The 12,763-nt window shown below is 32.7% G+C and overlaps 2 protein-coding genes across 3 annotated transcripts; one reads left to right on the forward strand and one right to left on the reverse strand.

Annotated features, from left to right (window-relative positions):
- Window positions 1–919: 919 nt before the first annotated feature.
- LOC123297804 (zinc finger CCCH domain-containing protein 18-like) lies at window positions 920–8,224 on the reverse strand. Of its 2 annotated transcripts, none has more exons than XM_044879594.1 (7): window positions 8,077–8,224; window positions 5,958–7,118; window positions 5,607–5,896; window positions 3,467–4,396; window positions 2,315–2,854; window positions 1,918–2,251; window positions 920–1,147 (listed from the first exon to the last, which is right to left on the reverse strand). In XM_044879594.1, exons 2-7 carry the CDS (start codon window positions 7,099–7,101, stop codon window positions 921–923), a joined length of 3,465 nt encoding a protein of 1,154 aa, XP_044735529.1. In that variant the 5' UTR covers window positions 7,102–7,118; window positions 8,077–8,224; the 3' UTR covers window position 920. The 2 variants fall into 2 exon arrangements, with proteins under 2 accessions (XP_044735529.1, XP_044735530.1); XM_044879595.1 differs by lacking the exon at window positions 8,077–8,224 and adding an exon at window positions 7,625–7,741.
- Window positions 8,225–9,358: 1,134 nt separating this feature from the next.
- On the forward strand, window positions 9,359–12,197 carry LOC123297363 (G patch domain-containing protein 1 homolog). Its single transcript, XM_044878994.1, has 2 exons — window positions 9,359–9,479; window positions 9,550–12,197. The coding sequence occupies exons 1-2, from the start codon at window positions 9,413–9,415 to the stop codon at window positions 12,192–12,194; spliced, it is 2,712 nt and encodes a 903-aa protein (XP_044734929.1). The 5' UTR covers window positions 9,359–9,412; the 3' UTR covers window positions 12,195–12,197.
- The last annotated feature ends 566 nt before the right edge of the window (window positions 12,198–12,763 follow it).

A 12,763-nucleotide genomic window follows, 5' to 3' on the forward strand; every position in this document is an offset into this window, starting at 1 on the left:
AAGGTTAAAATCCCTTTTAAAGATTTCCTTTCGTAGAATGCACCTTGTAAATATTTAACAAACTGGTAATAATTAAACAGCAAGTGGGAAACAACAAATAACAAAACACTGCAAACCTTGAATATAATTCGTGTAAAATGATTGCAAAAGTTACTCTGTTTCGTTTGATTTGAAAAAAATTAAGGATGTACGAGCACCAAGGCTATTTTAAATAAAAAATTGAATTTTTTTTATATGAAGTTGAACTAAGTCAAGTCTGAAAATTTTAGAGGGGATTGTCCGATTATTTAAATAAATGACTTCAAAAGTAGGCATATTTAATATTGGTTTTATGGTAAATCGGTAGATAGTTGAGATGTTCTCATAGATTTCTCCGAAACTAGTCGGTGGAAATTACGAAACGTAAGAATAAAATTTTTCGATACCAAATTTTACGTTAACTTTTTCTATTCATTCATGAAGTTATAAGAAAATTCATAATCAAAATTGAAAATAAGGTACAAATAATTTCAATCCTAAATCTAACATTGCCTTGGTATTCGTACTACCTTAAAATAATTGAAATAATAAAAACAATATTCTTTTTTGGAAAGTTTTGTTAATTTGGTCCATATTTAAATACAGAAATACAAAAAAATAACTAGAAATAAAAAAAGAACTTCCTAAAAATAGTCAATAATATTTTTTTTTAATTCTGATTAAAAATGAAATAGAATTAGGTATGTTCAAGCTTTATAATACCTATACAAAAAATAAGTATACATCGTTGCTTGAACTTGTCTATCGATGAACCAAAATAATTATGTTCTGTTTTTTTATAAAAACTGTAAAATCAATTAAGAAATAATTACTGAATTATTCTTATTTATTAAATTAATTAATATATATTTATTTTTTAATATAAATTAAACCTATTTATTTTAATTGATTTTTGATCGCTTTTTGGCTATCGCATCTTCAACTGCCTTCAATTGTTTTAATAATTCTTCACGTCTAGATGTTGCTTTTTTACCACCACCAGCACCTGCACCACTGGCTGAAGTTCCTGTTCCAGTTTTACTAAGTGCTGCTACTTTAGCAGCGGTAGGTCCATCACCGGTTGGTGGAGATGTTGCCGGTCGTTTCTTTGATTCTAATGCAGCTCGTTCTGCAAATTAAAAATAAATTAAATTAAATGTAGACCAGCAGTTTCAGTCATCTTTTACTTTCTTATCAAAATACTAGTACAGAAAAGCTTCAAAACTGAAGCCTTTAGAAGTAAGGCAAGTATGGGCAATGAACCCATACAACAGTAATATTCCAAATAATGTAGAACTTAAGGAGGCACAAAAGCTTAGTTTTATGAACACACCACTGGATTAATTGGTGAATATATTTGCATACTTCAGAGCAGACTGAGTGGGAAACTTCGTCATAAAGGTGTTGGAATAAATGCTGGACGTCCAATGGTCAAACAGATTAAAGAACGGTTGTATTGGCATGCAGGCTAGAAATAAGTCTAACAAAAGTAATATCGCAAAGATAACCCGCCCTTAAATGGTATAAAGGTTTATCAACGAAAAGAATGCAACAAAGATACAGGTGAAAAATATAATGAACTAAATACAAAGATAGAAATGCTTCAAATTTAAGCAATGTAAATAGAAACAAAAGATCATAAGGCTCCGAGCAAAAAAGATCTGTTTAACAGATCAAATTCTTGAATCCAACCACAATATCATCGACCACTTAATATTTTTTATTTGTTATAAGATTACGATTAAAAAAATAAAGCTAAGTTCATCTGAGACTTGAAGTAAATATATACGGTAGATCTTAAACACAACATCATTTTTGCCTCATTTTTTCATATCTTGCCTCATTCAAAATTCCTAAAGATTTACTGATTTTAAATTATTGATATTTTTAAATGATTACCTCCTTTAAGCGCATCAATTGCTTTTGCTTTTAATGCAATGGCAGCCAACTCCATACGACTATCAGCAGAAATTTTACGTTTATTTGCTGCACCACCATCATCACGACTTGATGTGCTACTTGAATAACTAGATTCAGAATCTGAACCACTTGAACTCGAGCTATCTGAACCACTACTGGAACGTGACGAACGATTTACACGCCCTTTAACACGTGCCGCTAATGCAGCTGCCACTACGATTTTTTTACGATCTGGATCTAGGTTACGCCGTTCCGAAGTTATACGATCTACTTCCCGTTTTGTTGTACGACCAAATTGGTCAGTTCCAGGCATCTAGAACATTAAAAATGGTTGTTGTAAAAAACTATAAAATGTTAACAAATTTATAAATAATACCTTCACTGGCGCTGGAGGATTTTGTGCGCTAGTGCGCATCATTCCCGGCGATGGAGGCCTAATGTCTTTATGTGCTTTTCGTGGTGAGGGGGCTGGTGGATTCATTAGAGATGCTCTTTCATGCGCAGCTTTGCGTTCAGAAACAATCACACTTGGTGATACAACACCACGGCCACGACGTCTACCTTGGTCACCGGCGGGACCACCTCGACGATATACTTGATTTGGACTGGCAGGGACAGCAGGACGTCTACGTGGAATACGCGGTGATCCAGATCTAGATCTTGAATGTGATCGATGACTACGTCGTCTGTATGAACTCCTACTTGACGCCGATGAACTACGTGATGAACTTGATGATGAATAACTTGACCCTGAACTGTAGGATTGTCTACGAGCACCACCCGATCTTCCAGCACCTGTTCGTTGTCCTGGTGATTTAGAACGCATCCAAGGATCAGCCCATTCGTCTCCTCGTCCTGGTGGAGGACCTGATTCTACTCGTTGAACAATTACTTCTCGTTTTGGTCGATGTGGACGCTTAAATGTAAATAAATAAAAGGAAAAATGTCATTTCAAATTTCTTTAAACGTACACGAGAAATTTGTAAGGATTACGTGGTAGTTAGTGGAGTTTTTGCATGCTTTTGTATCCAAAAGTGTATGCGACTATTAAGATATTTGAGCGGATTTTTCGAAAAAAAAATTAAACTATTTCTATTAAACTATAAAATATTATATTTTGACATAAATGAATTTTGCATCTATGCACTAAATTTAGTTTCAAAATCTATAAATCAGAATATATGAAATGTTTAATAAGGAGGAAGTAATAAAAAAGATATATACAAAGAAAAAATAAAAATAATTTACGACAAAGATCGTAAAATTCAAGAGCTAATAACATTTTAATAATTTGTTAATTATTTTTATCAACCATACATTTTATTGCTATGGTTACTCAATATAATTTAATCGCAAAATGTTATGTTGTAGGTCTTGGTGAGAACATCATGAAAATGTGGTTCAAAGTTGTCTAACACCCCTAAATTTTCAAGTTATTGTGGAAAAACTGTTTTTAGTATACTCCACGAGCACTTAAATAATTGTAACTCCATCTATTTTCTACCGATTTTCGTTTTGTACTGCTTACCTTGTGTCCACTGCTCACGGTTACAGTTCGTTCTTCATATTTATCATTATAATAGTCAGGCATTCTATGTGTAGGTAATTCACGATAGCCTCCATGAGCTCGTTCTCGTGGTGGTGGGGCTTCATAATCTGGTTCTATACGAACTTGTCGAACGGGAACAACAGGTGCAGGTGGTTCATAATGATGTATTCGGCGATAGTATTCATCTGTATGCCTAGGTTGTGGGGGTGGATAGTATGGATCGTGTGGGACAGCAGGCGGGGGAGCGTGTCTCACATAATGTTTTACTGGTGGTGGTGGGGACGGTTCAACTAGAACAGGACTTGCGGCACGTGTGTAATATCCATTTTCTTTATCTAATTCATCTTGCGATAATGTTAAATTCATTTTTTTCTCCTCGAAGTCCATATCTTGCTCTTTTCGTTTAATAGCACGTCGTACCATTTCTTTTGCTGTACGTAATCCACGCTCCCAAGCAGATTCAGCTGGAGGTGGTTCTGCACGTGCTAATGGATGTCCAAATGGAGCAGGTCGTTCATCGCGAAAATCTGCTCCAAACGGAGGTGGACCAGGTACTACTGGTCGTATCATTTCGAACATTGTATAGTTTCCTTTGTCTGTAACGCCTGGATGCAAGAATCGACAACTTGCACCCCACGTACATTGTCCACGTGAGTAAAATCGACACACTGGTCGCGGTTCGGTTTCTTCGGGGCGAGTTTCTTCATCATCTGTCACTTCACCTTCTTCTAAATCTTCCTCGGCTTTCTTTTTTTCAGCCTCAGTTTGTTCATCACAGATTTCCCCGTTTTCAACAGCATCGCCATTATTTGCATCCTCTTTAGGTGGTTCTTCAACACATTCTCCATCTTCAGCCTCAAAATCTAATGCTTCTTCACAGTCCTCAGTTTTACTTGTTTTTTCTGGAAGCTTCAAAATCATTCATATTTAAATATTAAAATTTTACACACACACACACACAAACAAATAAATAAATCAACTCTTGTAATCGAGTCAGGCAGAAAACAATTTCATTAGGATTGATGTGAAATTGTTTGGATCCTAATTTCATGGAGATCTTATTTTATTAATGAAACTACTATTCTCTTTTTTCGGGTCAATTTTGAGTTTTGCATCAAGAGCTTTCTTGAAAGACTTAATAGTTTTATAAATCTTATTAAATTTTTGTGGGATCGTTTGCAGACTTTAGTAGAGAATCGCATAATTTTCAAATTTTTTACTATCAATTTTTACGTTAATACGTATTGTTGAAAAGGTATAAGAATTTTTTTATCTTTGAATTTGAACAAAATTCAAAGATATTTACTGAATTTGAGTTCTTTTCAAAGTGGGATTGAAGTGATAGGGTAGTATTTCATTTGAATTGATGAATTTGAGGTAATATAAAATTTCAGCTCTATGTGAATTTTTATAATACCCGATTTAAACGAAAATCACGGTGATTGCATTACAAAAATATATTGTTTCATTTTTTAAAGAGGAAAATTTTAAAACCACAAGTTATCAACCTATAAAAAACCGCAAAATAAAAATTTCTGAAATTGCTAGAAGTTGACCTTCTCGCTTCGCTAGGTAACTGCAATTTAAAATTCAAAGACTATCGCATTATAAAATTTCACATCATTTTCCATCACTTATCCTCGATAATTTTTACCCCTTTTTAACCCCCTGAGGCTATGAGTTTCAATAAAATAACACATCTTCCATCAATTTTATTAAAACATGTTTATGCAAAATTTGAAGTAGATTGGACAAATGTTTTAGGCTGTGCGTTGATGCTTCAGTCAGTCATTCAGGACAAATCATTTTATATGTGTAGATTAGGTAGAGTATTTACATTATTTTAAAAATTTTTACGACCTGATTAATCATATGTGTTCACGAAAAAAGAACTAATTTTTGAGTTTTTTATATTCGAAATACATGAAACTGAAATGTTGAATTTTGGGGAAAGTTATTTATACCTTTTAATGATTATGAAACCAGCATAGGCTTTAGGATTTTTATAACATAGAATGTCAGTATCACTCATCGCCAAAGAAAATCTCAAACAGTTTCCTATTTCGGATACTCATTTTTTTAAATATTATATAAAATTTTTTAATTTTAAAGACCTTACCTTAACAGGTTGTTGTTCAACCGATTTTCTATTTTTAGCTTCATCTAATTTCTGTCTTAAATCGGTTGGAACATTCGGTGATTTAGATGATTTTATAGAAATGGTTTCATCATCTTTTTTCGCTGGAGATGACGGTTTATCATCTTCATCTTCCGATTGTGCACCCAAAGAATCCAAATCTGATACGTCAGACAAATCTTCATGCGATATCTGAATGTTGTTATCAACGCTTGCTTTTTTATTTTCAGCTTCATTATCAGAATCTTTTCCAGCATCCAATTCCATTTCACCTGTTAGAAATTATTAATACTTTTAACAAAATATCATTTATAAGAAATAAAAATATCATACCATCAGAAATTTCTTCAGCTTGAGATTCTAAAGGCACTGCCGCAGACACATTTGATGAAAATGATTTATGTCGTTTTGATCCGCGACTTGATGCACTCGAATCCGAGGAATTACCATCGTCATCCTGTCTTGATTTTTGTGATCGGCTCGATCTAGATTTATCACTATCCCCCGAACGAGATCTTCTCATCGTTTCTGCAGACAAAATAGAGCCACGATCCGAACTTGGTGACCTTGACTGTTGTCGGCTAATCGATTTATTTGAATTTGGTGACATAGGTCGTGAGCTTGGGGACATTGGACGAGAACTTGGAGACGCTGGACGATTTCGATTCAAACTTGAAACCGATTTATTTGAACTATGTGATCTAGATCGTTCACGAATTGATTTATTAGAACTCTGTGATCTTGATCGTTCACGAATTGATTTGTTTGAACTGTGTGATCTGGATCTTTCACGAATTGATTTATTTGAACTTTGTGATCTAGATCGTTCACGAATTGATTTGTTTGAGTTTTGTGATACAGACCGTTCTTGATTCGATTTATTTGAACTGACTGATCGTGATCTTCCTCTTAATGATTTATTCGAACTGATTGATCTAGAACGTTCACGATCTGGGCTAACAGATTTCATCGAACTTTTTGATCGAGATTGATTCGAATCATTTGATTTAACAGATTCTCTAGAAGATGATCGATCGTGCGCTGATTTAATAGACCTTCTGTCAGAACCTGGTGATTTTATCGATCTAGATGATTTAACCGAATCACGATCAGAAAAATGTTTTTCCGGACTGCGTACAGTATTACGGGATATTCGATCACCATTCGGTGGACTACGTGAATGATCCATTTGTGATGAATTCAGAGATAATGCAGAATTAGATCTATTGTCATTGTTAATTGGTGATTTTGAAACTGGTCTTGCTGGAGATGAGGGTGATTGTGATCGTGAATCAAATGATGGTGATCTTGGTTCGTTTGGTGTTGGTGAACGAGAACGAGATTGAAATCCATAACTCTGTGATTGGCTGTTATTTGAGCGGGCTGAGTGCATTGATGCAGGACTTGCAGGTCCGTCATTTTGATTATCGTTTTTCGAATCTGAACTTGACGAATCAAGTGAATCGTCTGAATCCATTTCCTGCGATGAATTTCCTGTTACATATAAAACTTATTTAATATTAAGTAGTATAAAAAATTACAAATAATTTATAAAAATTAGACTGTTTATTATTGATTATCTAAACAATTCGTCTCTAGTAATTTATACTTAAAAGCCTTGAAAATAATAGTTAATTTATTTAAAATATTTTACTTTTTTATCATTCTATAGATTTTGCAAAACTTTAAATAATGAAGCAAGGCTCAAACGAATGTTATGAGGAAAAGCTTTTTGAACGCTTTAATTTATTTTAAGTCTAATTCTTATAATTACAAATCATAAAATGTAAATAATATAAATATTGATATAACACTCTGAAAATGCGTTCACACTTGAAAAAAATTGTTAAATTTAAAAAATGGATATTATTTTGCGTAAAATTGAATCAAAAAAATTATTGAAATATTCTGAAATTTTCATATTGTTAGGACAACAATAGAAACATTTTTCTTATATATATTTTGATTTGAAGTGTCTCCTTTGCTTGTAACAATCTTACCTTCGTGTCATTTGAATCATTTGATTATCGAAGTAGAACCGTAAAGCAACACATGATAAAACGTACAAAAAACACTCCGCGTATTTAATATACAAACTCTTCACTAATTTCATATACTTTATTACATTTTTGCAGTAAAACTTGTACTAAACTGAACTTTTTTACTAAGAAATTACTAAAACACATCACTAACTGGGTAGAAATATACTGCTTTAAGTCTTTTTACTACTTTGAAGGATTTTCACAATTTTACTTTTGCTAATAACTATGAGAAGCACGAATACATTTTTCCATATATTTTTATATTTTTGTAATACATATGAATATTTTTTTTCATGTTGGAATTCATTGGATTGATTGCTTGATTTAAGAAACATTATTTTTTTTTTTTTCAATTTAAAACTCAATTATTAACATGGGGACACCGTTTTTCACATACATATCAACCTTACCTTTTTTGCCAGTAAGTTCGTTGTTAATTTCTTGCCGATGATGCACAAATCAAGTTTTAAATAAAATTAATCAAAAATTTCAATAAATATATTTTTTATTTTATTTTGTATTCTTCAAAAATATCTCTAGTTGCTTTGAAACAATGATGGCGGCCGGCTTTGGCCTTGTTCCTGTATACATCGTTGTCAATTTTTGTCTACTTTTATTCTTATCCTTTTTTATATCAACGTAAATTGTATAAAATGAAAAAGAATAGAGCAAAGATCTGCATTTAATAACAAATATAAAAAATTATATCGAAAATTTTAAATACTTTCGTGAATAATCTCTTTTTTTCTAAAGGCTTGTTTATATTTATCGTTTCTATCATTACAAGGCGGGCAATTTAAGTTCGCTCTTATTACCTCCAGAGCCACTCACTTATCTACTATCTTACAATTTAATATTATTTAATTTAAATTTAGAAAAAGAGCTTATTTTTCAGATACACTGCCCAGTTTCCCATCATGTTGAAATTTTGCACATAGTTTTGGCTCAGATGATTTATTCGCGTAATATACTAGGAATGAATATATGGTGAACGATTTAAATCAATTTTTTCCTAAATTGCGAATAATAATTATCTTTTTTCTTTGACTGACCAATTTGAGTAATGGTTGTTTCAAATTCTGTTTCTTAAAAAATTTTACAATTTGTATTTTACCCAACATTGTATTTATTAACCCTCGAACCAAAAAAAGGAGTGTTATAAGTTTGATCTCTATGTGTGTGTGTGTGTGTGTCTGTCTGTCTGTGGCATCGTAGCGTCTAAACGGATTAACTGATTTTGATTTTTTTGTTTCGTTTGAAAGATAATTTAATGGAGACTGTTCTTGGCTATGTTTCAAGTGCGAGTTTAGGGTTCCGTAACTGGAACAACTAAAAAATAGGCCATAATCCTCAAAATCGGTTCAGTTTGGAGAAGGCTCTAAGGAATAAGGTAATTTAAAAAATAGTGTTCTTAGATTCGTTTCAGCACGAGTTTATAGTTTCGTACCGAAAACTTTGTCGGGGATTTTCTTTATTTAGTAAATTTCATTTGTTTTAGAATAATTTGCGAATATAAAAGTTATTTATTAAGCTGCCCTAATAATAACTCATGAAGGTCTTTTTAAAGCTTAGAAAATGTTTTCGGTGCAAAAATATGAGGAAAGATATTTTGTTCCGTAATGGGTGTTTTTGTACATTAAATACCATCTTTAGAATTTGCTACCAATTTTGAGTTACGGTGTTGCAAAATATGTGTTTTTTAAATGTCAAAATATGATTCAAAATATTAAATGAAAATAATGAAAAATGTCTGATTCTGAAGAAGAAGAAAATTTTTGTCTTTATGGAACTCCTTTAGACCCAATAGACGAAGGTAGGTACTAAAAAATTCTACAAGATAATTTAAAAAAAAATTGTGATCTAACCTTAACTCTTCCGAATAGATGAGATACCATCAAAGAAACCAATAAATATTGAAGATCAAATAGCCACAGATGCCTATGGTCGAAGAAGATTTCATGGTGCATTCACTGGAGGCTTTTCAGCTGGGTTTTATAATACTGTAGGCTCGTTAGAAGGTTGGGCTCCGAAAGATTTTAAAAGTTCTAGATCACAAAAAGCAACTAAATATGCTCAAAAACCTGAAGATTTTATGGATGATGAAGATGTTGCTGAACATGGATTTGCACCTCAAGGTTTACGAGCCACCGATGATTACAACTCCATCAAAAGTAAAGCCAAAAAGCGGTCGTTACCGTCCTCTAATCAGCCCATTCCAGGCCAACCGGTTTTACAATTACTTTTAGAACCTGCTAAGGAAACTATTGGAGTTAAATTGTTGAAACAAATGGGATGGAAACCAGGTCAAGGTGTAGGCCCACGATTAACAAGGGTTGAAAAGAAAAAATCCCGGAAAAGACGTGTTATCGGATGTGAAATGCCTCCAGAATTTGTAAGGAAAAACTATAATAGCGAATCTGATAGTGAGGAAGAGGTCTCTGATGATGATTTTGAAAATATTACATTTGCTCCTGATGATTATGATCCCTATATTTGCAAACCAAAAGAAGATTCTTGTGGTATGGGTTATAAAGGATTGAATAAAAACATTAACGTTTTAGGTGGTTTTTCTAACGAACCTGGCCATTTTACGATGATTGAACGAAATAATAAGAAATTGTCAATACAAGGTCAAGCTTTCGGTGTAGGAGCTTTCGAGGAAGATGATGAAGATATATATGGTAAAGATGACATGTCAAAATATGATTTTGAATTGGGTAGTAATTCAGCTAAATCACAACATAAGGCCATAAAAGATTCATCAAATATTTTAGAATATTTTGTAGCTGGAACACAAACTATAAGTTTACGGAAAAACTTTCCACCACCAGTATTACCAAAAAATTTTATACCTAAACACGGTGCACGTATTTCAAGATTTGAACCGGTATCAGAAGAAAAACTACGAGAAATTAAAAAATTAGACCCAAAACCAGTTGAAAAACAGAAACTGGACGCTGAAAAACGGAGTCAAATTCTTGGAGAATCAAAGTCGAAAGCTCAACAACCGCAGAAAGATAATTCTAAAGGTCCTGTTATTTTAGGTGGCGGTGCAACTATGTTGCAGTCGCCCAAAATTCTTGAAGAAACTGAAAAAATTCCTAAACCTCCAATAATTGGTGATCGGATACAACCAGCGGAATTTAAACCATTCCTAGCGAATCCTGACAAACAAGAACGTTATGAAAAATATTTGCAATTCATAAAAAATAATACAAAAGAAAAATTAACTGAAATTCAGCCAATTTCAATGACTGATTGGGAACGGCAACGTGAAGAACTTGAATTTGAACAAGCTTCGAAAATGTTTAAACCAAAACCAATGAATTTTCTAATTTTTGATAAATTTGTTACAGCACAGCAACAAGAAGATCTTAATAATCCGTTAGCTCCAGTTGAAAATGTATATCAACATGGAACTCCAGACATGCGAGAGGCTGCAAAACGTAAAATGTTTGGAAAATTAACACGCGAAGAAATCCCTTGGAATCCGGGCGCATTGTTATGTAAACGTTTTAATATTTCTGAACCAAATGTTGACAACCTTCCACCAATGAATCAACGAAAAAAGAAAAGGAATTTTTCAGTTTTTGATTATTTAAATGCGTCTGAAGCAAATCAATATAGCAAAGGGGAAATTTCTAATATGCAAAAGATGGAAGAAGAAAGTTCAAAATTAAAAGATAAAATACTTGAATTTCATAAAGAAAATAACACTACTGAAAACAGCAATACAGAAAATGATAATTCGGAAAAGAGTACTTCAAAAGAAATTGACGATCGAATATCTCCAATTCTTTCGACATCTAGAATAAGTTCACCAAAATTAGTTGAAGAATCTAATACAATTGAAGATATTTCAAAGGAATCCAAAGTTGAAAAAGTGGTTGAAGTTATTCCTCCAAAACCAACAGAAAAAATTGTGGAAGACGTAGTTTTACATACCGAAACAAAAATTGATCTTTACAAAGCAATATTTTTGGGCAGTGATTCAGAAAACGAACCAGACGAAGAACCAGAACCAGTTAAAGAAACATCAAATAAATCAAAACTAGACGATCTGTTTAAGAATGATTTATTATCTGAAGTACAATCTATCCAGAGGAATCGTGAAAAACCACAAGAAATTAATCCTGAACCCAAACCTCCAGACGTAGTTGTAAAAACAAATATACCGTTGGCTCACATGAAACCGACAGGAATTTTTGCCAATATTGATTTGGATGCAATAAATAAAAGGCCCGAATATAAGAAACCGGAAATAAAAATTATTGATGTAGATGAAGACACGTATGGTCCAAAATTACCATCGGTACCTACTTTTAGAAGTTCAACAACTTCCATTAAACAAAAAAGCTTAAAGGAAGGGAAATCAAAACACAAGAGTGATGATGAAGTTATGTGGATTGAAAGATCATCTTCCAAGTCAGAAAAAAATAAACACGATAAAAAATCAAAGAAAAGCCATAAACATAAACATAAAAAGTCCAGTAAACATAAACGAAAAAAACATTCCGATTCGGAATAAAATTTATAAATCTTAAATATTTTCAATAAAATTATTTATAAAAATATTTTTCATTATCCTCTAGCCGTAATTACGGTCTTCCATTTCTGTCTTTATTTTCATTCAAAAACTGAAGTCCGAACATAAGTCGATAATTTCAATCGGACCAGTGTAGCAACCTTTTATTCCTCATAAAATGTGTTTTTTCTTCTTCCTTCAAAGGGCGAGGAAACCGTGTATAAATCATGTGTAGTCTACTTTACAAAATTTCAATCGTTATTTAAATGATTGATAGGCCGTACTTATCATTTGCTAAGTATGTCAAGAAAAGTATCAAATTGTAAACATTTTAAAGTTTTCAAAAAATGTTATTATTTATTTATTATAATTTGAAGATATTTCCAACACGCGATTACACTTTTCCGCGATTACACCCTCCGAATTTTATCGCCCCTGAAAATTTTCCGCCCTGGGCATTGGCCCCAAGTGAATATCATAATATTTTTTTTTTTTTGTACCAAGTAAAGGAAGTGTAGATTACAATTGCTGTCCACGATGGACACACCTAGACCGTAGAGCCCTTAGTGATA

The sequence above is a fragment of the Chrysoperla carnea genome, chromosome 4 (assembly GCF_905475395.1).
Source record: "Chrysoperla carnea chromosome 4, inChrCarn1.1, whole genome shotgun sequence".
NCBI classification, from domain to species: Eukaryota; Metazoa; Arthropoda; class Insecta; order Neuroptera; family Chrysopidae; genus Chrysoperla; species Chrysoperla carnea.